This window comes from Vidua chalybeata, chromosome 3 (genome assembly GCF_026979565.1).
Source record: "Vidua chalybeata isolate OUT-0048 chromosome 3, bVidCha1 merged haplotype, whole genome shotgun sequence".
Classification (NCBI taxonomy): Eukaryota; Metazoa; Chordata; class Aves; order Passeriformes; family Viduidae; genus Vidua; species Vidua chalybeata.
Window position 1 is genome coordinate 113,068,947 of NC_071532.1, and position 26,513 is coordinate 113,095,459.

General features: G+C 54.7%; 1 protein-coding gene across 1 annotated transcript in view; it reads left to right on the forward strand.

The window, feature by feature from the left end:
• ASXL2 (ASXL transcriptional regulator 2) overlaps positions 1 to 26,513 on the forward strand; it is an 88,829-nt gene that overhangs the window by 16,517 nt on the left and 45,799 nt on the right. Inside the window, exon 2 of the mRNA XM_053937406.1 lies at positions 16,626 to 16,708. Coding sequence (XP_053793381.1) covers positions 16,626 to 16,708 — 83 coding nt within the window. The remainder of the gene's footprint in view (positions 1 to 16,625; positions 16,709 to 26,513) is intronic.

Genomic DNA, 26,513 nt, shown 5'->3' on the forward strand with positions numbered 1-26,513 from the left:
GGCAGGTGCTGCTGTAGAGCTGGAGCTGAAATGTGAATTTAATTCCAAGGATACCCGTGGGAGCTGGGGGCCGGGCAGCTCCATGCCCAGGGCAGTGGCCAGAGCAGTGCCCAGAGCAATGCCCAGAGCAGTGCCCAGAGCAATGCCCAGAGCAGTGCCCAGAGCAGTGCCCAGAGCAATGCCCAGAGCAGTGCCCAGAGCAGTGCCCAGAGCAGTGCCCAGAGCAATGCCCAGAGCAGTGCCCAGAGCAGTGCCCAGAGCAGTGCCCAGAGCAATGCCCAGAGCAATGCCCAGAGCTGTGCCCAGAGCAATGCCCAGAGCAATTCCCAGAGCAGTGCACAGAGCTGTGCCCAGAGCAATGCCCAGAGCAGTGCCCAGAGCTGTGCCCAGAGCAGTGCCCAGAGCAGTGCCCAGAGCTGTGCCCAGAGCAATGCCCAGAGCAGTGCCCAGAGCAGTGCCCAGAGCAGTGCCCAGAGCTGTGCCCAGAGCAATGCCCAGAGCTGTGCCCAGAGCTGTGCCCAGAGCAGTGCCCAGAGCTGTGCCCAGAGCAATGCCCAGAGCAATGCCCAGAGCAGTTCTACAGCTGTGCCCAAAGCCATGCCCAGTGCAATACCCAGTGCTGTGCCGAGGGCAGTGCCCAAAGCTGTGCCCAAAGCCATGCTGCCACTTGCTCTGCTCTGTGTGTGAACCCCAAATTCCTGTGCCGTGTGGGGGAGCCTGAATGCGCAGCCAGGAGTGGTGCAGCAAGTCTGTTTTAGGAATAATAATTGCAATTAGTAATTATCTCTTGCTGATAACTCACGCGTGTGACTTTTGGATCCCCTGTACAACCTTGTCCAACCCTCAGGAGTGACACAGAGGGTTTTTTTGGGGAAAGGCCACCCTGTTAGTCCCTCCAGCAGACATGTGCCCCTCTCCCACCTCATCCCCATGTTGTTCCTGATGTTGTGCTCAGGCCCCACCTCAGAGGTGCTGTTCTGTTCATGTGCTGGGCTGAATTCAGGGGTGTGAATTCAGGGGTGTGAATTCAGGGGTGTGAATTCGGGGATGTGAATTCAGGGGTGTGAATTCGGGGATGTGAATTCAGGGGTGTGAATTCAGGGGTGTGAATTCACGGGTGTGAATTCAGGGATGTGAATTCGGGGATGTGAATTCAGGGGTGTGAATTCAGGTGTGTGAGTTCAGGGGTGTGAATTCAGGTGTGTGAGTTCAGGGATGTGAATTCAGGGATGTGAATTCAGGGATGTGAATTCACGGGGTGTGAATTCAGGGGTGTGAATTCAGGGGTGTGAATTCAGGGGTGTGAATTCGGGGATGTGAATTCAGGGATGTAAATTCAGGGGTGTGAATTTGGGGATGTGAATTCGGGGGTGTGAATTCAGGGGTGTGAATTCAGGGGTGTAAGCTCCCAGACCAGAAACTTTGAGTGGTTTTGTAGGGAGTCACTCCTGGTTTTCCCCACAAAAATCCCTCCTAGGCAGCAAACCTCTCCTGGCCTTTGGGGCTGCCGTAATCCTTCTGGGATTTGTTCAAACGGAGGAGTTGGACTGGATTCCTGTGGGTCTCGTCCAGCTCAGGATATCCTGTGATTCTCTGGAACTGTTTATTCTCCACTTACAGCTGGGCTTGTCCAGTAGCTGGGTGGGAGGTTTGGAAGCTGGTGGGAGCTCAGGGCAGTTTCAGAATGGTCATGGTGTCTTTTGGTTGGACAAGTTTTTCTACTGATCCAGAAATTCTCTGTTTGAAGAAGCACCTCGGTGTCCTTCTAGACAGATATTGGAAATGAAGCATGACAAAAACAGTTTAAAGGGCGGGGATGGATGGGAGATTGGGAAGGAATTGTTCCCTGTGATTTATTAAAGAAATATGGATATTGATCTAGCACCAATATCCAACTGTGACGGACAAAAACTCTCTAACAGTTTAAAGTTAGGAAGTGTATGTTCATTGCGGCGCCGGGCAGCGTGCGGGACAGCTCCCAAATCCACACTGCACCTTTCCAATGATTACAGAGTCCTTTTATCCACACAAGAATTGAATACCCAAAATACAAATACATATTCATCATTTAGTACATCCCATTCCTCGCTCCGTATGCTAATCATTCCCAAAGCTGTTAAGCATGCATAGTTTGTTCCTTGAAATGGGTCGGTGGTCCCTTTCATGGGGAGGGGTCCCAAAATGAGGAAGTAAATGAAGTCTTCCTCATTCTGACCTTTCTACCTTTTCAATGCAAATATGACAAATGAACCTTGGTAGAACTCCCATTCCCTGTCTTCAATTGGTTTCAGAACAGAGGAGGCCCACAATTGTCTCATGTTCCTAAAAGCTATTTGTCAGTTTCTATATTCTTCATTATAAACCCAGCTAACTAAACATTGTGTTGGCAAGTAATCAATTATTAGTTAACTACTAACTCTTAACTTCACCAAGGCCTACTCATTTATTTTAATTAACTCTAGTAAGGCTTATCCCTAACTCAAATCTTAGCTCCTCTAAAATCTCTAAATCCCTTAAAGTTTATGTTTCACCTGGGAGGGTGTCCAGAGCAGCTGTGGCCTCCCCTGGATCCCTGGCAGTGCCCGAGGCCAGGTTGGACCCTGGGACAGTGGCAGTGTCCCTGCCATGGCAGGGGTGGTGGCACTGGATGGGCTTTAGGGTCCCTTCCACCCAGCCCATTCTGGGATTCCAGCGTTGGTGCTGCCCTTGCTGAGTGGTGGTTCCAGCCCCAGCCCCGTGTCCCCGTCCTGTCCCGCCTTTCCAGGGTGGATTTCAGCAGGAACAAGGCAGGAGTGCCCCTGGAGCTGCTGTGCCAGCAGAGCCTGGAGTCCTCCGCTGTCCTCCCCCAGGCCCTTGCTGCTCTCCCGGCTCAGCAGGTGCCAGTCCAGGTCCCCAGGGAGGGAGGGATCTCCCAGTTGGGCAGGGAGGTCCCCAAGGAGGTGGCTCTGGGATCTCCCAGTTGGGCAGGGAGGTCCCCAAGGAGGTGGCTCTGGGATCTCCCAGTTGGGCAGGGAGGTCCCCAAGGAGGTGGCTCTGGGATCTCCCAGTTGGGCAGGGAGGTCCCCAAGGAGGTGGCTCTGGGATCTCCCAGTTGAGGAGGTCCTTGTCCATGTCCCCAAGGAGGGAGGTGGCTCTGGGATCTCCCAGTTGAGGAGATCCCTGTCCATGTCCCCAGGGAGGGAGGTGGCTCTGGGATCTCCCAGTTGAGGAGGTCCTTGTCCATGTCCCCAAGGAAGGAGGTGGTTCTGGGATCTCCCAGTTGGGCAGAGAGGTCCCCAAGGAGGTGGCTCTGGGATCTCCCAGTTGAGGAGGTGCCTGTCCATGTCCCCAAGGAAGGAGGTGGCTCTGGGATCTCCCAGTTGAGGAGGAAGGTCCCCAAGGAGGTGGCTCTGGGATCTCTGAGCTGAGGAGGTGAATGTCCATGTCCCCAAGGAAGGAGGTGGCTCTGGGATCTCCCAGTTGAGGAGGTCCTTGTCCTTGTCCCCAAGGAGGGAGGTGGCTCTGGGATCTCTGAGCTGAGGAGGTCCCTGTCCATGTCCCCAAGGAAGGAGGTGGCTCTGGGATCTCCCAGTTGAGGAGGTCCTTGTCCTTGTCCCCAAGGAAGGAGGTGGCTCTGGGATCTCCCAGTTGAGGAGGAAGGTCCCCAAGGAGGTGGCTCTGGGATCTCCCAGTTGAGGAAGTGAATGTCCATGTCCCCAAGGAGGGAGGTGGCTCTGGGATCTCCCAGTTGAGGAGGTGCCTGTCCATGTCCCCAAGGAAGGAGGTGGTTCTGGGATCTCCCAGTTGGGCAGAGAGGTCCCCAAGGAGGGAGGTGGCTCTGGGATCTCCCAGTTGAGGAGGTCCCTGTCCATGTCCCCAAGGAAGGAGGTGGCTCTGGGATCTCCCAGTTGAGGAGGTCCTTGTCCTTGTCCCCAAGGAAGGAGGTGGCTCTGGGATCTCTCAGCTGAGGAGGTGCCTGTCCATGTCCCCAAGGAGGTGGCTCTGGGATCTCCCAGTTGAGGAGGTCCCTGTCCATGTCCCCAAGGAGGTGGCTCTGGGATCTCCCTCCCCTGCTGCTGCTCCAGCCCTTTCCGAGCCGTGTGACAGCTCAGTGTGAAACGTGGCCTTTAATGGCACCTGGCTTGTGATGACACGGGATTGTCCATTCCTCCCTGACCTCCTTTCTGCCTCAAACCTGGCCAGCATCTGGCTCATTGGATGAGTGGAGCAGATCCTGCAATCTGGGTCAAGTCCTGCACCTGCACCGTGTTTTCTCGGGGTGACTGAGCAGGAATTTCACACCCACTTTTTACAGCTGACCCGCTTGTGTCCCAGGCTGGCATTGCAGGGCTGATTCCCTGCTGGCAGGAAATGTGCAGCTTCTGCTGGAATTCTCTCCTGGGAAGGGCTGGCTGGATGTGAGGCTGAGGTGGAACCAGAGGATCAGGTTTTGCTGCCTGGCTCTCCCGAGCATGTCTGATGCAGGTGGGAAGTGCTCAGCTGCTGTGGATTTAGGAAGTTTAAGTTCTCTTTCCAGGAAGGAACCCGAGTGTAAGTGCTGACTGTGTTTGTAACATCAGGTATAAATCCAGTTTTAAATCCCTTTTTGCATAAGGGAATAACCAATAGCAGGAATTCCAAAGTGCATTTCTATCAATTATAAATCCAGTTTTAAATCCCTTTTTGCATAAGGGAATAGCCAATAGGAGGAATTCCAAAGTGCATTTCTATCAGTTATAAATCCAGTTTTAAATCCCTTTTTGCATAAGGGAATAGCCAATAGGAGGAATTCCAAAGTGCATTTCTATCAGTTATAAATCCAATTTTAAACCCCTTTTTGCATAAGGGAATAGCCAATAGCAGGAATTCTGAAGTGCATTTCTATCAGTTATACATCCAATTTTAAATCCCTTTTTGCATAAGGGAATAGCCAATAGGAGGAATTCCAAAGTGCATTTCTATCAGTTATAAATCCAGTTTTAAATCCCTTTTTGCACAAGGGAATAGCCAATAGGAGGAATTCCAAAGTGCATTTCTATCAGTTATAAATCCAGTTCTAAATCACTCTTTGCATAAGGGAATAGCCAATAGCAGGAATTCCAAAGTGCATTTCTATCAGTTATAAATCCAATTTTAAACCCCTTTTTGCATAAGGGAATAAGCAGTAGGAGGAATTCCAAAGTGCCTTTCTGCCAAAGCTTGCTGAGAGCATTCATGCTCCGAGGTGCTCCTTCACATCCAGCCCTGGAGGATCTCTGGATTAACCCTTGACGGGCTGGTAAAAACACCCCCAGAGAACCCCAGCCACTCCAAACACAGCTTTTCATTCTGAACCCTGGCACGATCCGCTCTCAGGTGTGGCCAGCTCTTCCTGCAGAGCCCAGAGCTGCCCGTGCTGCCCAGCACTGGATGGAAGTGCCACTCTGAGGGAGGCTCTCAGCTCCCTGGGACAGTGGCAGTGTCCCTGTCACGGCAGGGGTGGCACTGGCTGGGCTCTGGGGTCCCTTCCCACCCAGCCCGTTCTGGGCTTCAGTGCTGGTGCTGCCCCTGCTGAGGGGTGGACCCAGCCCCAGCCCCGCGTCCCCGTCCTGCCCCACCTGTCCTGAATGAGTCCTTGCCCTGGTGTCACGTTCCCGTGGTGTCCTGCGTGTCCCCACGGTGTCCTGCGTGTCACCACGGTGTCCTGTGTGTCCCCACGGTGTCCTGTGTGTCCCCATGGTGTCCTGCCTGTCCCCCTGGTGTCCTGTGTGTCCCCATGGTGTCCTGTGTGTCACCATGGTGTCCTGTGTGTCACCATGGTGTCCTGTGTGTCACCATGGTGTCCTGTGTGTCCCACGGTGTCCTGTGTGTCCCCCTGGTGTCCTGTGTGTCCCCATGGTGTCCTGTGTGTCACCACAGTGTCCTGTGTGTCACCATGGTGTCCTATGTGTCCCCGTGCTGTCCTGTGTGTCACCATGGTGTCCTGTGTGTCACCACGGTGTCCTGTGTGTCCCCATGGTGTCCTGTGTGTCCCCCTGGTGTCCTGCCTGTCCCCCTGGTGTCCTGTGTGTCCCCATGCTGTCCTGTGTGTCCCCATGGTGTCCTGCCTGTCACTGTGGTATCCTGTGTGTCCCCATGGTGTCCTGTGTGTCCCCATGGTGTCCTGTGTGTACCCGTGGTGTCCTGTGTGTCCCCATGGTGTCCTGTGTGTCCCCATGGTGTCTTGTGTGTCACCATGGTGTCCTGTCTGTCACTGTGGTGTCCTGTGTGTCCCCATGGTGTCCTGTGTGTCCCTGTGGTGTTCTGCCTGTCCCTGCCTGTCCCCGTGGTGTCCTGTGTGTCCCTGCCTGTCCCCTGGTGTCCTGCCTGTCCCCCTGGTGTCCTGTGTGTCCCTGCCTGTCCCCTGGTGTCCTGCCTGTCCCTGCCTGTCCCTGCCTGGCCCCTGGTGTCCTGAGCCTGCTCTGCAGCTCTTGCCCAGCCATGAACCTGGTGCCTGGGAGTGGGGGGTGGATTCATTCCCTCTGGGCAATGCCAAGGATTCCCTGGTGTGACCTTTCATCCCCCTTAGCCCAGCAGTCAGCACTGAACTTGGCTTTTGTTCAGCTCTTGCTGAATTTCCTGGAGACCCAGCATTGAAGGTGGAAGGAAGGAGCTCCTTCCCATCCCTGGATACGCTCCAGCCCCTTCCCAGCTCTGTTCCCTTCCCCAGGGCTCCATTCCTTTCCTCAGCTCCATTCCCATCCCTGAGGCTCCATTCCCTTCCCTGGAGCTCCATCCCCATCCCCAGCTCCATTCCATTCCCTTCCCTGGAGCTCCATTCCCATCCCTGGAGCTCCATCCCCATCCCCAGCTCCATTCCCTTCCCTGGAGCTCCATTCCTTTCCCTGGGGCTCCATTCCCATCCCTGGGGCTCCATTCCTTTCCTCAGCTCCATTCCCATTCCTAAAGCTCCATTCCTTTCCCTGGAGCTCCATCCCCATCCCCAACTCCATCCCCTTCTCAGCTCCATCCCCTTCCCAGCTCCATTCCTTTCCCTGGGGCTCCATTCCCATCCCTGGGGCTCCATTCCCTTCCCTGGAGCTCCATTCCTTTCCTCAGCTCCATTCCCATCCCTGGAGCTCCAGCCCCATCCCCAGCTCCATTCCCTTCCCTGGAGCTCCATTCCTTTCTCTGGGGCTCCATTCTCATCCCTGGGGCTCCATTCCTTTCCTCAGCTCCATTCCCATCCCTAAAGCTTCATTCCCTTCCCTGGAGCTCCATTGCCTTCCCAGCTCAATTCCCATCCCTGGGGCTCCATTCTCATCCCTGGGGCTTCATTCCCATCCCCAGCTCCATTCCCATCCCTGGAGCTCCATTCCTTTCTCTGGGGCTCCATTCCCATCCCTGGGGCTCCATTCCTTTCCTCAGCTCCATTTCCATCCCCAGCTCCATTCCCTTCCCTGGAGCTCCATTCCTTTCCTCAGCTCCATTCCCATCCCTGGGGCTCCATCCCCATCCCTGGGGCTCCATTCCCTTCCCAGCTCCCTCAGCCCCTCCTAGGGCTCCATCCCCATCTCTGGAGCTCCATCCCCATCCCCAGCTCCATTCCCTTCGCTGGAGCTCCATTCCATTCCTCAGCTCCACTCCCATCCCTGGAGCTCCATTCCTTTCCTCAGCTTCATTCCCATCCCTTCCCAGCTCCATTCCCATCCGTGGAGCTCCATCCCCATCCCCAGCTCCATCCCCTTCCCAGCTCCATCCCCTTCCCAGCTCCATTCTTTTCCCTAAGGTCCATTCCCATCCCCAGGGCTCCATTCCTTTCCTCAGCTCCATTCCCATCCCTGGGGCTCCATTCCCATCCCCAGCTCCATTCCCTTCCCAGCTCCGTTCCCATCCCTGGAGCTCCATTCCTTTCCCTGGGGCTCCATTCCCATCCCTGGCGCTCCATTCCTTTCCTCAGCTCCATTCCCATCCCTGGAGCTCCATTCCCTTCCCAGCTCCCTCAGCCCCTCCTGGGGCTCCATCCCCATTCCTGGGGCTCCATTCCCTTCCCTGGAGCTCCATCCCCATCCCCAGCTCCATTCCCATCCCTGGGGCTCCATCCCCATCCCTGGGGCTCCATTCCCTTCCCACACATCCCAGGGGCCAGTGGCCAATTCCCTGTGCCTCGTGCTGAGCAGTGGCACTGGCTGGGCTTTGGGACAGAGCCTGGCACCTCTGGCAGCTCTGTTCCTCTGGAGCAGGAGTGTTTGGGCAGCTGGCAGTGTCTGTGTCACACTGAGCTGCCAGCAGCACGTCACACAGCAGCGGTGGCAGCAGCTCCACGCACATCCTGTGTCCAGTGGGGCTTGCTTGTTGTAAATATTCCCCCTGATGCCTTGAGTTGGAGCTTTCATGTTCTCATATTTTCCGTATTTTGCAGTACATTAGTCCATAACTCTGAGCTCCATATAAAGTGTCAGCAGTTCTCCTCACAGCTCAGTCAGAACAATCCTTTTCCAGCCCCAGAACCGAGGACACCGCTGCAGCTTCAGCCCAAAAAGTGTAAAAAACAGCAAATTGAGGAGATCAACCTGGGAGGAGGGGACTGCAGAACCTGGAGCTGGAATTGGACAATTAACCCCAATATGGAAATGGGCCAAAACTTAAAAAAGTGTCAAAGCTCCTGACCTGTTGTCCATCCTGGGTGTGTAGCCACAGCCAGGCTCTCGTGCTGCCCAAGGTGTATCCTTTGAGGCCTTTTAATAAATCCCTGCTTTATTCTTTAACCCTGTCTAGCTCTGTTCTGGGTGGCCTCTCAAGGCATCACCCCCACAGGTTTGTCAGTCCTTTCAGAGGCCTCAGCAGTGCTCACTGGGGCTCCTCTCAGAGTTCCAGCACCTTCCAGGCCCATTCTCCTCCCCACCCTTGTCCTCCCTGCTGGCTGGGACCTGCTTGTCCCCCTCACTGCCTCGGCAGCAAGCTCAGACTCGTGGTGGGAATCTTTTCCTTCAGGGTTGAGAGGACACTTGTAGGAATATAAAAAGGTAAAAGACTTTAGAAAGTGCAGAAAGGCCCCAGAAAGTAGACATAAAGCTAAGAAAAGCTGAGAAATTTCAAAACCTTCTCATGGGAAGCTAAGAAGTTAAGAACCAAGTGAATACATTTATATTTATCATAAGGAACAAGAAAGAACAAGAACTTATTGATAGTTCAGTATGTGAAAAGTCCTAGATATATGCTTTGCAAAGATAGAAGAAGTTTCAATCTTAAATAATGAATTGTTGTGTATTGTTTGAGGTTCATAAAAGTCCTGTGGTTAATGTTAAACCCACGTGGGGCCTTTTCTTATTGGTTAGAGTATAATGGTTTTACACCTTTCCTTTTACGCTGTTGGTTAAAGAATATTTAGAAAAAGGCTTTGCACGAGCTGCTCTCTTGTCTCTGATCTGTGTTTGCATGGATGTGGCTCCACATCCATGCACATCCATTCACAATTAAATGATTAATTAATCATTTCTCTGTGTCTCTTGCTTTTTGCTTGTATGATACAGACAGATAATAAATCCTAAGTCTGCAACCAGTCAGGGTTCCATCCCATTTGTGAGACACTGCCCCATCCAACAACACTCATATGGGATTGCTGGAAGGGCAGCTCCTTCCTTTGGGAATTCTTGGTCCTTACATTCTGTTCCAAAGTTTGGAAATGCCAGTGGGCAGCATGACCAGAGCAGGAGGGATCCTCTGGGCTCTTCAGTAGGAAGCAGAAAGTGGACTTTGAGTTCAGCAAAACCACAATTACAAGGGGCTGGAAGAATCGTTGAGGTGGGGAAATCCTTCCAAGCCCAACCAAGGTGTAAAGTGAGGAAGTGGATTTTCTCCTGGTGATCCTGGTTTTGTTTGGAACCAGAAGCCAGGGTCGGCAGGGGTTGGAATGAGGTGGTTTTAAGGTCCCTTCCAGCCCAAATCATTCTGTGATTCCTGGACCAGGACAGAGTTCAGGTGCTCAGTGGTGAGTGATGGAACTGGTAATGGTTGTAGGGAGAGCTCCACTGGCACAGGCTGCCCAGAGCAGCTGTGGCTGCCCCTGGCACTGCCCAAGGCTGCTGCTATTGGACACAAAATGAGTACATAGAAGCTTGGTAAGTTTAAAAGAGAAAAGATCTGGTTTTATTCAAACATCTGGTATTTATGGAATTCTAAAGGTGACCGTGGATTGGAGGATGGAATTAGTACTTCTCCAACCACACTGGTCTAAAGATTAATTAATAATTTCTCTTTACCTACAGAGAAATATGTAAATTATTTTATTTGTACATGCAATTGTGTGGGAACTCTGACTCTCAAATAGATTAGAAGAAGTTAGAGAAGGTTGAAGAAGTTTGATGAGAACTTTAAAACTTTCAAAAGAACTATACAAGAAAACACTTTTAAAAATCAGGGCAACACAAGGCCAGGTTAGACGTTGGCTGGGAGCAGCCTGGGACAGTGGCAGGTGTCCCTGCCATGGCAGGGGTGGAATGGGATGAGCTTTAGACTCCCTTCCCACCCAAACCATGCCAGGATTAATATTTTTTGTTGACAGTGAGCTTGGCTCGGTTGCTCAGAGCTGAGTTTCCTCTCGGCCTCTGTCCTGTTGCACAATAGGATTTTATTTATTTACACACTAAAAATGTGACTCAAAATGACTCGGGTGAAAGATCTGCTTAGAAGGGCAGAGGAGAGGGGAGAAGGTACTTAAGGTGTATCAGTTCTTTGAAGGTGTATCTGTTTTGTTGAGAGTCTCTTTAATCCTCATCCCTGGTTCTTCTGGACCAGCCTGTCTGGCAGCACGGAGCCAGCTGGAGGTGGGAACTGCTTGGTTTATCTCAGGAGGCTGAGAGCTGGCCTGAGACATTTCCTGAAGAGCACAGCAGAGGCTGGGACCTGCTCTGCCTGTCCCCAGGGCTGGGCTTTGATGCTGGGCCAGCAGAGCCCCAGCGAGCCACGGCAGCAGCCGGGGTAGCCACAGAGCCACGGAGGGTGGGAGAGGCCTCCAGGACCAGGGAGCGCAGCCTGGTGCTGGGGTCTGTGCCTTGTGCTCTGAGACTGGTGTGCTCTGGGGGTCCTGGGATCCCCCCCTGTGATTTGGGGGTTTTGGGATCCATCTGTGTGCTCTGGAGGTTCTGGGATCCCCCCCTGTGATTTGGGGATTCTGGGATCCCCCCCCCCCCGTGTGCTCTGGGGGTTCTGGGATTCACTTGTGTGATTTGGGGGTTCTGGGATCCCCTCCTGTGTGCTTTGGGGGTTCAGGGATCCACCTGTGTGATTTGGGGGCTCTGGGATTCACTTGTGTGATTTGGGGGTTATGGGATCCCCCCCTGTGTGCTCTGGGGGTTCTGGGATCCATCTGTGTGATTTGGGGGTTTTGGGATCCACCTGTGTGCTTTGGGGGTTCTGGGATCCACCTGTGTGATTTGGGGGCTCTGGGATCCATCTCTGTGATTTGGGGGTTCAGGGATCCACCTGTGTGCTTTGGGGGTTCTGGGATCCATCTGTGTGCTCTGGGGGTTCTGGGATCCCCCCCTGTGTGCTCTGGGGCTTCTGGGATCTCCCTGTGTGTTTTGGGGGTTCTGGGATCCACCTATGCTTGGGGGATCCCCCCCCTGTATGATTTGGGAGTTCTGGGATTCCCCCCACCGTGTGTGATTTGGGGGTTCTGGGATTCACCTGTGTGATTTGGGGGTTCTGGGATCCCCCCCTGTGCTTTGGGGGTTCTGGGATCCCCCCCTTTGTGCTTTGGGGGTTCTGGGATCCCCCCTTGTGATTTGGGGGTTCTGGGATCCATCTGTGTGCTTTGGGGGTTCTGGGATCTCCCCGTATGATTTGGGGGTTCTGGGATCCCCTCCTGTGTGATTTGGGGGTTCTGGGATCCCCCCCTGTGTGCTTTGGGGGTTCTCGGATCCCCCTGTGTGCTCTGGGGGTTCTGGGATCCCCTCTTTTTGCTTTGGGGGTTCTGGGATCCACCTGTGTGATTTGGGGCTTCTGGGATCCACCTGTGTGATTTGGGGCTTCTGGGATCCCCCCCCCGTGTGCTCTGGGGGTTCTGGGATTCACTTGTGTGATTTGGGGGTTCTGGGACCTCCTCCTGTGTGCGTTGGGGCTTCTGGGATCCATCTGTGTGATTTGGGGGTTCTGGGATCCCCCCCTGTGTGATTTGGGGGTTCTGGGATCCACCTGTGTCCTTTGGGGGTTCTGGGATCCCCCCCATGTGCTCTGGGGGTTCTGGGATCCCCCCCTGTGTGCTCTGGGGGTTCTGGGATCCCCCCTTGTGATTTGGGGGTTCTGGGATCCATCTGTGTGCTTTGGGGGTTCTGGGATCTCCCCGTATGATTTGGGGGTTCTGGGATCCCCTCCTGTGTGATTTGGGGGTTCTGGGATCCCCCCCTGTGTGCTTTGGGGGTTCTCGGATCCCCCTGTGTCCTTTGGGGGTTCTGGGATCCCCCTGGAGGTTCTGGATGTTCTGGGATCCCCCCCTGTGTGCTTTGGGGTTCTGGGATCCATCTGTGTGCTCTGGGGGTTCTGGGATCCCCCTGTGTGCTCTGGGGGTTCTGGGATCCATCTGACTTTTGGAAGCACATCCCGAGTCCATCATGGGGGACACTCAGGGCAGGAGAGACCTGGAGGGGCTGGAGCGTGTCCAGGGAAGGGAATGGAGCCCCAGGAGGGGCTGGGGGAGCTGGGAAGGGGCTCAGCCTGGAGAAAAGGAGGCTCAGGGGGGACCTTGTGGCTCTGCACAACTCCCTGACAGGAGGGGACAGCCAGGGGGGGTCGGGCTCTGCTCCCAGGGAACAGGGACAGGCCAAGGGGAAATGGCCTCAGGCTGGGCCAGGGCAGGCTCAGGGTGGACAGCAGCAGGAATTTCTCCCTGGAAAGAGTGGGCAGGCCTTGGCAGGCAGGTTTGGAGTGCCCATCCCTGGAAGGATTTAAAAGCCCTGTGCATGTGACACTTGGGGACAGGGGGCAGTGGTGGCTTTGGCAGTGCTGGGGGATGGGTTGGACTCGGTGATCTCCAAGGGCTTTTCCAATCTAACGGAGTCTGTGGTGCTGGGAATCTCCTGGAGAGCAGAGGCACCGGGCAGAGCTGGTTGATGCTCCCCAGTGAGCTCCCAGAGCAGCCCAGCAGGGTCTGCAGGGAGCCAGGCAATGTCCTCACCCTGCTGAGCTCAGGCCCAGGACAGAGCCCTGTGGGCATGCAAGGGTTACCTGGAAAGGTGCAGGGACAGAAGTGCAGCAGCTCTGCCCTGGCTGAGGTTCCCTGGTGGAACACAGCCTTCACTGGGGCTGCCTGGTGACAAATGAATCAATTGTGCTGCTGCTGCTGCTCCAGGCTGAGCACGTCCTGGGAGGGAAAGTTGGGGTGACACAGAGGCCAGGATAGGAAAATGCCCAGAGTTTGGTGTGGTGGAAGTGGCCCCGAGTTCCCTGTGGATGCACTCTCAGCACTGCTTCACTCCTCTCCTGATTTCACCACCTGCACTGCAAAGGTGGAACCAGGGATGGAAATGGAGCTGTCCTTCATGTGTGGCCCTCCCTGGGCTGCCAGCTTTGGATGCAGCTCCGGGCTGGTGGCACAGGGTGAGCTCTGTCCCGGGCAGAGCACAGCTCAGGGGGGTGATGGAAACCAAAACCCGCACTGAGATCACTCTGCAAACACCCCAGCTCTGCATCCTGCTGCTGTGGGGTCACAGCAGAGCTGGCATGAGCTGGGATGAGCCCCTGAGGCTGTGGCAGTGCCAGCCAATGCCACTGACATGGCAGTGCCCAAGGCCGGGCTGGACGGGGCTTGGGGTGACCTGGGATGTGGGAGGTGTCCCTGCCGTGGCAGGGGTGGCACTGGATGGGCTTTAGGGCCCCTTCCCACCCAAACCGTTCCATGGTGGGAAGTGGTGACAGTGGGACAGTGGGAAATGGTGACATTGGGACAATGGGAAATGGTGACACAGGGACAGTGGTGACAGTGGGAAATGGTGACATTGGGACAGTAGTGAAAATGGGAAATGGTGAAACTGGTGACAATGGGAAATGGTGACATTGGGACAATGGTGTGACAGTAGTGACAGTGGGAAATGGTGACATTGGGACAGTGGTGACAGTGGTGACAGTGGGATAATGGGAAATAGTGACATTGGGACAGTTGTGTGACAGTGGGAAATTGGGACAATGGGAAATGGTGACATTGGGACAATGGTGTGACAGTAGTGACAGTGGGAAGTGGTGACACAGGGACAGTTTTGTGAAAGTCAGGCTTTAACACCACTTCAGAAGAGATTTTCCAGGATGGGGCCATCAGCTGGAGCCTCCAGAGCTGCAGATGGAGCTGAAAGCAGGGATTTGTTCTGAGAGCAGGGAGCTGCTGCAGCTCTGCAGGGCCTGCCAGAGCCTTTCCAGAGAGCTGGCTGGGATAACCTGCTGTTCCCTGAGCTGCTGCAGCTCTGCAGAACCTCCCAAAACCTTCCCAGAGAGCTGGCTGGGATAACCTGCTGTTCCCTGAGCTGCTGCAGCTCTGCAGAACCTCCCAAAACCTTCCCAGAGAGCTGGCTGGGATAACCTGCTGTTCCCTGAGCTGCTGCAGCTCCTGGAAAAACCTTCCCAGAGAGCTGGCTGGGATAACCTGCTGTTCCCTGAGCTGCTGCAGCCCTACAGAACCTCCCAAAACCTTCCCAGAGAGCTGGCTGGGATAACCTGCTGTTCCCTGAGCTGCTGCAGCTCCTGGCAAAGCCTTTCCAGAGAGCTGGCTGGGATAACCTGCTGTTCCCTGAGCTGCTGCAGCTCTGCAGAACCTCCCAAAACCTTTCCAGGAGAGCTGGCTGGGATAACCTGCTGTTCCCTGAGCTGCTGCAGCTCTGCAGAACCTCCCAAAACCTTCCCAGAGAGCTGGCTGGGATAACCTGCTGTTCCCTGAGGGAATCATGGCCAGGTCCTGGAGGGCTGTGGGTTCTGCTCAAGGGAGGAATGGGAACTGCTCCTCTCCTTCTGCAGAGTCACCCTGGGCTTTGTGCTGAGCACTCTGGGCTGAGCCTAAGTCAGGCCCGGCTTTGATGTGCTGGGCTGGGGTCAGAAGCTGATGATTAAGAAGGAAACGAGGCATTTCCTGCCCATCCTCCTCCCCGGCACAACTATGGCCTGAAATATCCCAGTGACGTGTGGTGAGTGGCATCTGCCTGCTGCAGCCTGCAGCAGCTCCCTGCAGCTGCACTTCTGCCTGCACTTCTGCCTCCCCTGGGAGGGGGCTCAGGGACCCCAGGAGCTGGGGCAGGGCTGGCACTGCGCCACTTCAACCAAAAAAGCCATTTTTGTGGGCCAGACTTGGGAACTTTGTGTGTGCAGAGGGTTTCAAACAGCCCCTTGTTGGGGCCCTGGATGCTGAGAATTCTGTGCTGACAGACTCTGGCCCCCAGGAGAGCTCTGCCTTTGGCCTGAGGCCCTGGAGAAGGTTTCCAAAATGGATTGAGAGCGCTGGGATTACGGGTGTGGAGTTGGTTACAAGTGTGTGATGTCACAGGGTGGAAAACCTAGAGTTTGGGGTTTTAGAATATAGAAATATGTATAAATGGAGGTTTTAGGGCAGTGGCTGCTCCTTCTTCTTCACCTCCTTCTCCATGGGTTTGGGTGGTGTTTTGTAACGGGACAAAAAAAAGCCTTTGAGTGATTAGTCATTGGGTTAAAAGTGAAAATAATTTAGGTGTCATTTCTTAATTGGATAGTTTAGCCTTAAAAGACCCTGTACCAAGAGATAGTTGGCCATGTTGTGCCTTGTTAGTGAAGAACTGCAGAACTCACTGCTGTGAGACTGTAACATAAATAAAAAACAATAAACACCTGAGTCTGAATGTGAACTATCATCTCAAGTACCTTCAATCCCAACCTCAACAGAGGCAGAAAAAAATCCCCAAAACCCAACATTTACTGGTGCCCCCTGTGAGGACACCTGTTGAGGTCGGGGCCTCCCTGAAGAAACAGAAATAAGTTACAGCTGTGAGCTAAAAGGAACACCCCAGCAGTGCCAAACCCCATTTTCCTTCAGCTTTTCAGCCACGCTGCTGAAGGTGTGTCAGCAGAAGGATTTGGGGTTTTGGAAGCGTGGCTGAGGGACAGTGCAGTTCCTGCCTGGGGAGCTAAAGGAGCATTTCATTCTGCAGGAAGTGCTGTCTGAGGAAATAAAGTGGGAATTGCACTGAGAAAAGTCCTTTAGGCAACCTCTGGAACCTCTCAGCTCCTTCAGGGGCTGCTGGGCAGGTGTGGAGGGTCTGTAGTTCTCCCTGGGTTGTGTCCTTGCAGAAGTGCAAGCCATGAAATGGAGGTTCTGGTGCAGCTGGATGGAAATTCAGAATGCAAAGGAATAACTGCCATGAAATGGAGGTTCTGGTGCAGCTAGATGGAAATTCAGAATGCAAAGGAATAACTGCCATGAAATGGAGGGTTTGGTGGAGCTAGATGGAAATTCAGAATGCAAAGGATTAACTGCTATGAAATGGAGGGTTTGGTGCAGCTGGATGGAAATTCAGAATGCAAAGGAGTAACTGCCATGAAATGGAGGTTCTGGTGGAGCTGGATGGAAATTCAGATTGCAAAGGAGTAACTGCCATGAAATGGAGGGTTTGGTGGAGCTGGATGGAAATTCAGAATGCAAAGGAATAACTCCCTCTCGATCTGCTCTTTCTTGCCAGGTCCTGGAGAAATATCCCAACACACCCATGAGCCATAAGGAGATCCTTCAAGTTATCCAGAAAGAAGGACTTAAGGAAATCAGGTGAGTTGAGTAAAGCAGGAAAACCCACTGATGCTCTGGTTCCAGCTTGGTGTTAACCAGTTTGCTGCTAACCCCCAGCTCCTGAGGAGTTCTGGGGCTGAAATATTTCAGGTTTGGAGTCTGGGTCCTGTTTCCAAACAGCTCCCAAGTGCTTTTTCCCCACTGAGCTGGGTGAGCTCATCCCTGATTCCCAGGTGTGCAGGGCTTGGCTGCAGCTCCTGTGGAGGATAAATGGATTAAAAAAAGGAGTTGGCTGCAGCTCCTTTATAGGATAACCCAGCCCTGGTCAGGAGCTTCAGGGACTGAAGGAAATGTCACAAATTTTGATTTCTGCTTCAAAAAAAGAAGTGAACGGTCAGTTTGACCTAAGAGTTACCCAGGGAGTAACAGAGCAGCCTCAGTTAAAGATCCTTATCTGGAAAAGTGGATTCCTGGTGCTGTTCACCCTTGTGTTACCTGCAGGGGCTTGTGGTTATTCCTTAGGGACATTCCTGGTCCCCGAGCAGCCTGGTGGGCTGGGCAGAGCAGAGCCAGCTCCATGAAACCCACGTGGTCTGGGCATGGAGCAGCTCCTGAGCTGCTCAGCTGGATTCCAGAGCCCTGGAATCCTGGTAGGGATCAGCAAGGAGCAGTAACCCATGTGAAGTGCAAGGCAATTCTTCAGTTTCCTGAGAGCAAAGAAAAAGAGAGGGGCGTAAAGAGGATGGGCTGGGCTTATCTAGTTTGGACTTACCTAGTTTGGAATTAAGCAGCCATCCTAAGTTTGGCTGCATGGTGGTTTCCACTCCCCTCTGGCAGCTGGATGCAGCAATCCTTCTGCTTTGCAGGATCTGTGCTGTCCCACTGGAGCTGGGGATGGCCAGGGCTGTTAGCTGTGGGAAATGTGGGATTTCCCCATCCCAGGGACCCAGCGGAGCTCATTTTCAAATTCAGCTCCTGGGGAGTGACCAGAGGGAGGGAGGGAGGGACAGCCAGGCTTTGGGGGCAGCTGCAGCTCTGTACTAGGCAGGGTTCAACTAGACAGGGTTCAACTAGGCACTGTTAAACTAGACACACAGGGTTAAACTAGGCAGAGTTAAACTAGACACACAGGGTTAAACTAGGCAGAGTTAAACTAGGCATTGTTAAACTAGACACACAGGGTTAAACTAGACAGACAGGGTTAAACTAGACAGGGTTCAGCTAGACAGTGTTAAACTAGACACACAGGGTTAAACTAGGCACTGTTAAACTAGACACACAGGGTTAAACTAGGCAGAGTTAAACTAGGCAGAGTTAAACTAGACACACAGGGTTAAACTAGACAGACAGTGTTAAACTAGGCACTGTTAAACTAGACACACAGGGTTAAACTAGACAGACAGGGTTAAACTAGACAGGGTTCAGCTAGGCAGTGTTAAACTAGACACACAGGGTTAAACTAGGCAGTGTTAAACTAGACACACAGGGTTAAACTAGGCAGTGTTAAACTAGGCATTGTTAAACTAGGCACACAGGGTTAAACTAGACAGAGTTAAACTAGGCAGTGTTAAACTAGATAGACAGGGTTAAACTAGACAGGGTTAAACTGGACAGAGTTAAACTAGACACACAGGGTTAAACTAGACAGTGTTAAACTAGATAGACAGGGTTAAACTGGACAGACAGGGTTAAACTAGACAGAGTTAAACTAGGCAGTGCTAAACTGGACAGACAGGGTTAAACTAGACAGAGTTCAACCAGGAAGGGTTAAACTAGGCAGTGTTAAACTAGATAGACAGGGTTAAACTAGACAGAGTTAAACTAGACAGACAGGGTTAAACTAGACAGAGAGGGTTAAACTAGACAGAGTTCAACTAGGCAGTGTTAAACTAGACACACAGGGTTAAACTAGGCAGTGTTAAACTAGGCAGGGTTAAACTAGACACACAGGGTTAAACTAGACAGAGTTAAACTAGGCAGGGTTAAACTAGGCAGACAGGGTTAAACTAGACAGAGTTAAACTAGACAGAGTTAAACTAGGCAGTGTTAAACTAGATAGACAGGGTTAAACTAGACAGTGTTAAAATAGACAGACAGGGTTAAACTGGACAGAGTTAAACTAGACAGAGTTAAACTAGACACACAGGGTTAAACTAGACAAAGTTAAACTAGGCAGTGTTAAACTAGACACACAGGGTTAAACTAGGCAGAGAGGGTTAAACTAGGCATTGTTAAATTAGGCAGTGCTAAACTAAATAGTGTTAATCCAAATTCACCAACTGCAGCTAAGTCAGCCTGAGGGCACTGGTCAGCCTGGAGATGGACTGGTCAGCCTGGAGCTCACTGGTCAGACTGGAGCTCACTGGTCAGCCTGGAGGGGCACTGGTCAGCCTGGAGATGGACTGGTCAGCCTGGAGCTCACTGGTCAGACTGGAGCTCACTGGTCAGACTGGAGCTCACTGGTCAGCCTGGAGCTCACTGGTCAGACTGGAGATGGACTGGTCAGCCTGAGGGCACTGGTCAGCCTGGAGATGGACTGGTCAGCCTGGAGCTCACTGGTCAGCCTGGAGATGGACTGGTCAGCCTGGAGCTCACTGGTCAGCCTGGAGGGGCACTGGTCAGCCTGGAGCTCACTGGTCAGACTGGAGCTCACTGGTCAGCCTGGAGCTCACTGGTCAGCCTGGAGGGGCACTGGTCAGACTGGAGCTCACTGGTCAGACTGGAGCTCACTGGTCAGACTGGAGATGGACTGGTCAGACTGGAGATGGACTGGTCAGACTGGAGCTCACTGGTCAGCCTGGAGCTCACTGGTCAGACTGGAGATGGACTGGTCAGACTGGAGATGGACTGGTCAGCCTGGAGCTCACTGGTCAGCCTGGAGGGGCACTGGTCAGCCTGGAGCTCACTGGTCAGCCTGGAGGGGCACTGGTCAGCCTGGAGCTCACTGGTCAGACTGGAGATGGACTGGTCAGCCTGGAGGGGCACTGGTCAGACTGGAGCTCACTGGTCAGCCTGGAGCTCACTGGTCAGCCTGGAGGGGCACTGGTCAGACTGGAGATGGACTGGTCAGCCTGAGGGCACTGGTCAGCCTGGAGATGGACTGGTCAGCCTGGAGCTCACTGGTCAGCCTGGAGGGGCACTGGTCAGACTGGAGCTCACTGGTCAGACTGGAGCTCACTGGTCAGACTGGAGCTCACTGGTCAGACTGGAGATGGACTGGTCAGACTGGAGCTCACTGGTCAGCCTGGAGATGGACTGGTCAGACTGGAGCTCACTGGTCAGCCTGGAGCTCAGTGGTCAGCCTGGAGCTCACTGGTCAGACTGGAATTCACTGGTCAGACTGGAGATGGACTGGTCAGACTGGAGATGGACTGGTCAGACTGGAATTCACTGGTCAGACTGGAGATGGACTGGTCAGACTGGAATTCACTGGTCAGACTGGAGATGGACTGGTCAGACTGGAGCTCAGTGGTCAGACTGGAGATGGACTGGTCAGACTGGAGCTCAGTGGTCAGACTGGAGATGGACTGGTCAGACTGGAGCTCACTGGTCAGCCTGGAGATGGACTGGTCAGACTGGAGCTCACTGGTCAGCCTGGAGCTCAGTGGTCAGACTGGAGATGGACTGGTCAGCCTGGAGCTCACTGGTCAGACTGGAATTCACTGGTCAGACTGGAGATGGACTGGTCAGACTGGAGATGGACTGGTCAGACTGGAATTCACTGGTCAGACTGGAGATGGACTGGTCAGACTGGAATTCACTGGTCAGACTGGAGATGGACTGGTCAGCCTGGAGCTCACTGGTCAGACTGGAGGGGCACTGGTCAGACTGGAGATGGACTGGTCAGCCTGGAGCTCACTGGTCAGCCTGGAGCTCACTGGTCAGCCTGGAGGGGCACTGGTCAGACTGGAGCTCACTGGTCAGACTGGAGCTCACTGGTCAGACTGGAGATGGACTGGTCAGACTGGAGATGGACTGGTCAGCCTGGAGCTCACTGGTCAGCCTGGAGCTCACTGGTCAGCCTGGAGGGGCACTGGTCAGCCTGGAGCTCACTGGTCAGCCTGGAGGGGCACTGGTCAGCCTGTAGATGGACTGGTCAGCCTGGAGCTCACTGGTCAGCCTGGAGCTCACTGGTCAGCCTGGAGGGGCACTGGTCAGACTGGAGATGGACTGGTCAGCCTGTAGATGGACTGGTCAGCCTGGAGCTCACTGGTCAGACTGGAGGGGCACTGGTCAGACTGGAGCTCACTGGTCAGACTGGAGCTCACTGGTCAGACTGGAGGGGCACTGGTCAGCCTGTAGATGGACTGGTCAGCCTGGAGCTCACTGGTCAGCCTGGAGATGGACTGGTCAGCCTGGAGCTCACTGGTCAGCCTGGAGCTCACTGGTCAGACTGGAGCTCACTGGTCAGACTGGTGGCAGAGCACAAGGGCAGCAAACACCCAGCACTGACCCTGATGGAGCTTTTTACCAAAATCCCGTGGTTTTGGGGCAGAGCCCCGGGCAGGAGCCCAGCTGGGACCCAGGAGATCCAGTCTGTGCCTGCTCAGAGGGAAAAAAGGCACAGAAACACAGTTTCCCTTTTCACTGGTGGTGTTTGGAGCAGAGAGGGAATCAGAGAATCCCAGGGTGGGTTGGGTGGGAAGGGGCTTTAAATCCCACCCAGTGCCACCCCTGCCATGGCAGGGACACCTCCAGCCTGGCCTTGGGCACTGCCAGGGATGCAGGGGCAGCCACAGCTGCCCTGGGCACCCTGTGCCAGGGCACAGCAATTCCTAATTCCCAAAATCCCATCCAGCCCTGCCCTCGGGCAGTGGGAGCCATTCCCTGGCTCCTGGGATGTCTGATTACGTTTTTTTTTTTTTTTTTCTGACCCTGAGAGGTGTTTTAAAAACTTGTATTTTTAGTCTCATGTGAAGGGTGAGATAAGACAGAAGTTACAATTCACACCATTGCAATCAGAAGTCAGCTATCTCCTAATTACAATATGCTATAAGCATTTCTTTTTTACAAAGAAATTTGTAAAATCTTTTTACAATTCTTTTTTACATTACTTTTTTACATCCTTCAAAACTTATTTCTATTTGCATTTCTCTCTCAACAATATCTATCCTATTCCACAGCATTTCTAAATCAACGTTTAGAAATGTTTCATTTCTAAATCAACGTTTAGAACATGTATATAAATTACCTCGGAATTTATATACAAACACACACAGTGTATAAACCTTCTGCCACGTTTTAAACACTTCCCATGCTGAGATCTGGTCCCAGGGGCTGGATATTGCTCACCTTGAGTGTCTGGGCTGGGACAGGGACACCCAGACATTCCTCCCTAAGGAATCACCAGCCTGGCTCCCCTGGGATCCCCCTGAGTGAGGTCCTTGCAATGTGGGACTGGTGGAATGTCCACGAAAACCCTCTTGGGGTTTTCCTGTGCAGGATTTCCAGCTCACAGCTGGGGTTCTGTGCCTCTTCCAGGGGGAAGGGGGATTTGTGTGGCAGGGGGGGCATTTTCCTTGTGGGATGGTTCGGGGTTTGTCTCTGAGAGCTCCTCGGGGTTGGGGCTGCAGCAGGGAGGGCTCCAGGGAGTCCCTGCAGCTCCCAGTGGGGTTTGGCTTTCTCTGGAGCACCTGGAGAGAGCCCAGAGGAGGCCCCAGGGCTGGAGCTGAGCTGGGAGTGCTCACCTGGAGAGGAGAAGGATCCAGGCAGAGCTCAGAGCTCCTGGCAGGGCCTGAAGTGCCTGTGCAGAGCACAGAGAAGAGCTGTGAACCCACAGTTAACAAATGCAGGGCAGAACACTGATTTGAAATGTAATTGCTCAGCAAGAGCACTGCCACAGAAAGGCTGGGTTGCTGCCACTGTCAGGGAGGATTAAATACAATTCTTGTGTGCAGGGGAAACCCAGCAGGTTTCCCTGTGCATTTCCCTCTTCCACAGGTGTGAAATCCATAACTGAGAGGATACTGCCCCTCTCTCACCCCAGCCCAGCCTGGTTGTAGCAGTTTTTGCTGTTTCCCCAAGACAAAATTGCAGAGAAATTTTCAGTGTTGCAAGGAGAAATGTGGGCTGGAACCTCTTGGAAAACACCAGAGCCGAGGCCCCAAAAAATCCCTGAGCTTGGTGTTTCTCTTCAGTCCAAGCTGGCTTGTGGTTCTGTAGCACAGAGAGGATCCCAAACCCACTTAAATTTTAAACTCTGGGCCCCAAAAGCCTCCGAGGGAGGAGCCCCTCTGTTGATTGCTGGGATCAGGAGCTGCTGGTTCCCATTCCCTGGGGATGAGCAGGACCTGTGGGCACCAGTGCTGTGCTCCTGGGGCTGCTGCCTGCACTTCCCCCACCAGGTGGAAAGGCTGGAAAGGGATTTTGTGCCCAGCCAGGACTCATCACATCCCAGTCTCTGATGTCCCTGCAGCTCAGGTCTGGTCGTGGCGACAGACCTTTAATTAAGGCTTTTAATTAGTCAACTTCAGCGTGTTCTGAGGGCTTTGTGGTGTCCTCCAGGCTGATCCCCCCCATGCCCAGGTTTCTCCTGGGCTCTCAGTGCTCCTCAACTGCATCTCCCCGTGCTCCTGCACCCATTCCTGCTCTGGGGGCACCGCAGGAACCCCCAGATCCTGGGCTGGAGGCAGAGATGCCCCTCGGGGTGCTGCTGTGGCAGGGCTGGCGCAGACTGAGCTGCCCTGGGCTCTGGGGAACGCTCCAGGCGGGCGCTGCTTCCCATTCCTGGCGAGCCCCTGGGGTAAGGAAGCTCCTGCTCCACCGAACGGGGAGTTTGGGGTGCGGCGCAGAGGGGGGAGAAGGAGTGAGTAACTTCCTACTCCGCGGGGTTCCCACGCGGGGCACGTCCCCAGGGCACTCCTGGCTCCCATGAAGGGCACTCCCAGGTGAGGGTGGCAGTGAAGGTTCCACCCTGGAGCCGGGCTGGAGGCACCTGGCAGGTCCTGGCAGGGCTGGAGCTGGGCTGGAGCCGGGCTGGAGGCACCTGGCAGGTCCTGGCAGGACTGGAGCCAGGCTGGAGGCACCTGGCAGGTCCTGGCAGGGCTGGAGCTGGGCTGGAGCCGGGCTGGAGGCACCTGGCAGGTCCTGGCAGGTCTGGAGCCGGGCTGGAGGCACCTGGCAGGTCCTGGCAGGGCTGGAGCCGGGCTGGAGGCACCTGGCAGGTCCTGGCAGGTCCTGGCAGGTCTGGAGCCGGGCTGGAGGTACCTGGCAGGTCCTGGCAGGGCTGGAGGTACCTGGCAGGTCCTGGCAGGACTGGAGCCAGGCTGGAGGTACCTGGCAGGTCTGGGGCCAGGCTGGAGGTACCTGGCAGGACTGGAGCCAGGCTGGAGGCACCTGGCAGGTCTGGAGCCAGGCTGGAGGTACCTGGCAGGTCCTGGCAGGGCTGGAGCCGGGCTGGAGGCACCTGGCAGGTCCTGGCAGGGCTGGAGCCGGGCTGGAGGCACCTGGCAGGTCTGGAGCCAGGCTGGAGGTACCTGGCAGGTCCTGGCAGGGCTGGAGCCAGGCTGGAGGTACCTGGCAGGTCCTGGCAGGGCTGGAGGTACCTGGCAGGTCTGGAGCTGGGCTGGAGGCACCTGGCAGGTCCTGGCAGGGCTGGAGCTGGGCTGGAGGCACCTGGCAGGTCCTGGCAGGTCTGGAGCCAGGCTGGAGGTACCTGGCAGGTCCTGGCAGGTCTGGAGCCAGACTGGAGGCACCTGGCAGGTCCTGGCAGGACTGGAGGTACCTGGCAGGTCCTGGCAAGTCTGGAGCCGGGCTGGAGGTACCTGGCAGGTCCTGGCAGGGCTGGAGGTACCTGGCAGGTCCTGGCAGGGCTGGAGCCAGGCTGGAGGTACCTGGCAGGTCCTGGCAGGGCTGGAGGTACCTGGCAGGTCTGGAGCCAGGCTGGAGGCACCTGGCAGGTCCTGGCAGGGCTGGAGCCAGGCTGGAGGTACCTGGCAGGTCCTGGCAGGGCTGGAGGCACCTGGCAGGGCCTCCCTCTCCCCTGGGATCCCAAAGCCCGGGCTGTGGCTGTGCTGGAAGGGAGGAGGGGGGGTGTGTGTGCATTGATGAGTCCATTGTTTTGCTGAAGTTCTTAAAGGGATCTTTCTCTCCTTTTTTTGGGCTGCACTCCACCTGCAGAAGGTAAGACCAGACCCAGCACTGCTCGTGCCCAGCTCCTCTCCTAACACCCACCCCCTTGCCATTCCCTAATGCAGAGCCTGCTCCTGCCCTGCTCCTGGGAGTAACCCCGGAGTAACGCTGCGCTCCCTGTGCCTCCAGCTGGGAACCCCGGGGCTTGGGAGCTCCTTCCTGGCCGTGTCCCTGTCCCTGCTGCCTGTGTGGGGCTGGCTTTGCATGTGGGCTCTGTGCTGCTTGTGGGGTGCTGCATGCTGGGGAATGTCACCTGGCAGAGGGGCTGCTACCCTAGCCCTGCCCGTGTCCTGCTCCTGGCACTGCCAGCCTGGCACTGGGGGGGAGGCTGCAGCCCTCAGCAAAGAGCTCCAGGCTCACACGAGAGGGGGAACAGGGAGGAAAAACTGGGAAATGCTCCCCTGAGTGCCTGTGGCAGCTGGATGCAGGCGGCGAGGTGGGAAAAGGTTCCTGGGGATGGCTTTGTCTGGAGCTTCCCTCGATGCCTTGGGAAGGCTGAGCTGGAACAGAGGCTGGGCAGAGCTAAAGGATAAAGCAGGGATTGATTCAAAGGATCTCCTCCATGGATCCACCTTGGGCAGCACCAGAGCCCAGCCAGGGCTGCACCCAAGAGGAACCAAAATGGTCCCAAAATGCACGAGCGCTCCCGGGGGCTCTCACTGGGATCAGCTCTGCTCCATTTGCACATTGGGGTTAATTGTACAATCACAGCTTTAGGTTATGAAGCCCCATCCTTGTTTTTCTCTCTTCATTCCACGTTGTTTGTGCTCTTGGGGCTGAGATTTGGGTCATTTGTCCTTGGTCCCCAGCTGGAGCAGGAATTGTTTTGTCTCCCTGCTCTGTGCAGAGAGCTCACCATCCCATAATATGAAGCCCAGACCCACACACCAAAGCAGCACAGAATGTGAAAAATACAAAAGCTGAAACCTGAGGCATCACCCCTGGCAAGGCTGGCCACTCTCTGCTGGCTGTCCTGAGCTCTGGCAGGTGGGAATTCTGTGGGATTTTGGTGGGAGTTCCGTGCTCCCAGCCCAGCTGGTTGTGGGTGCACAGAGCCCAGGACTGCCCAGTGCCTCCAGGCTGTCCCAGTCCCGACCTTCCCGGGGCTCTGGGCTGGGATGGGGGCAGTGGGAACAGCAGGGTTAGCTGCATTTTCCCCTGATCCCCTTCACTTGTCAGTGTCCCTGGCTCTGGGGAGTGGTTAAAGGTCATCATCCCACTCCTTACCCCAAAACTGGGGTTTGCTGTCCACCAGCAGGGAGTTCCCACCTGGAATAGAGCTGGGATAGCACAATGGAAACACAGCTGGAACCTCCAGCAGGGAGTTCCCACCTGGAATAGAGCTGGGATAGCACAATGGAAACACAGCTGGAACCTCCAGCAGGGAGTTCCCACCTGGAATAGAGCTGGGATAGCACAATGGAAACACAGCTGGAACCTCCAGCAGGGAGTTCCCACCTGGAATAGAGCTGGGATAGCACTATGGAAACACAGCTGGAACCACCTTCTGCTCTCAGCACAGCCCCAGCTGCTGTCTGCAGAGCCCTGAAAAGCCCAATCCCGAGCAATATTTGCATGGAAAAGCAGCTGTGGGCACTGAATATCCCAAATCTGAGGGATAACTATCCCCCGTTGTGTCCAGAGCAGTGTCCTTGCCATCATGGACTGCAGCAGGAATCCTCTTTTTGCCCAACGTTTGGCCAAAAACGACTTT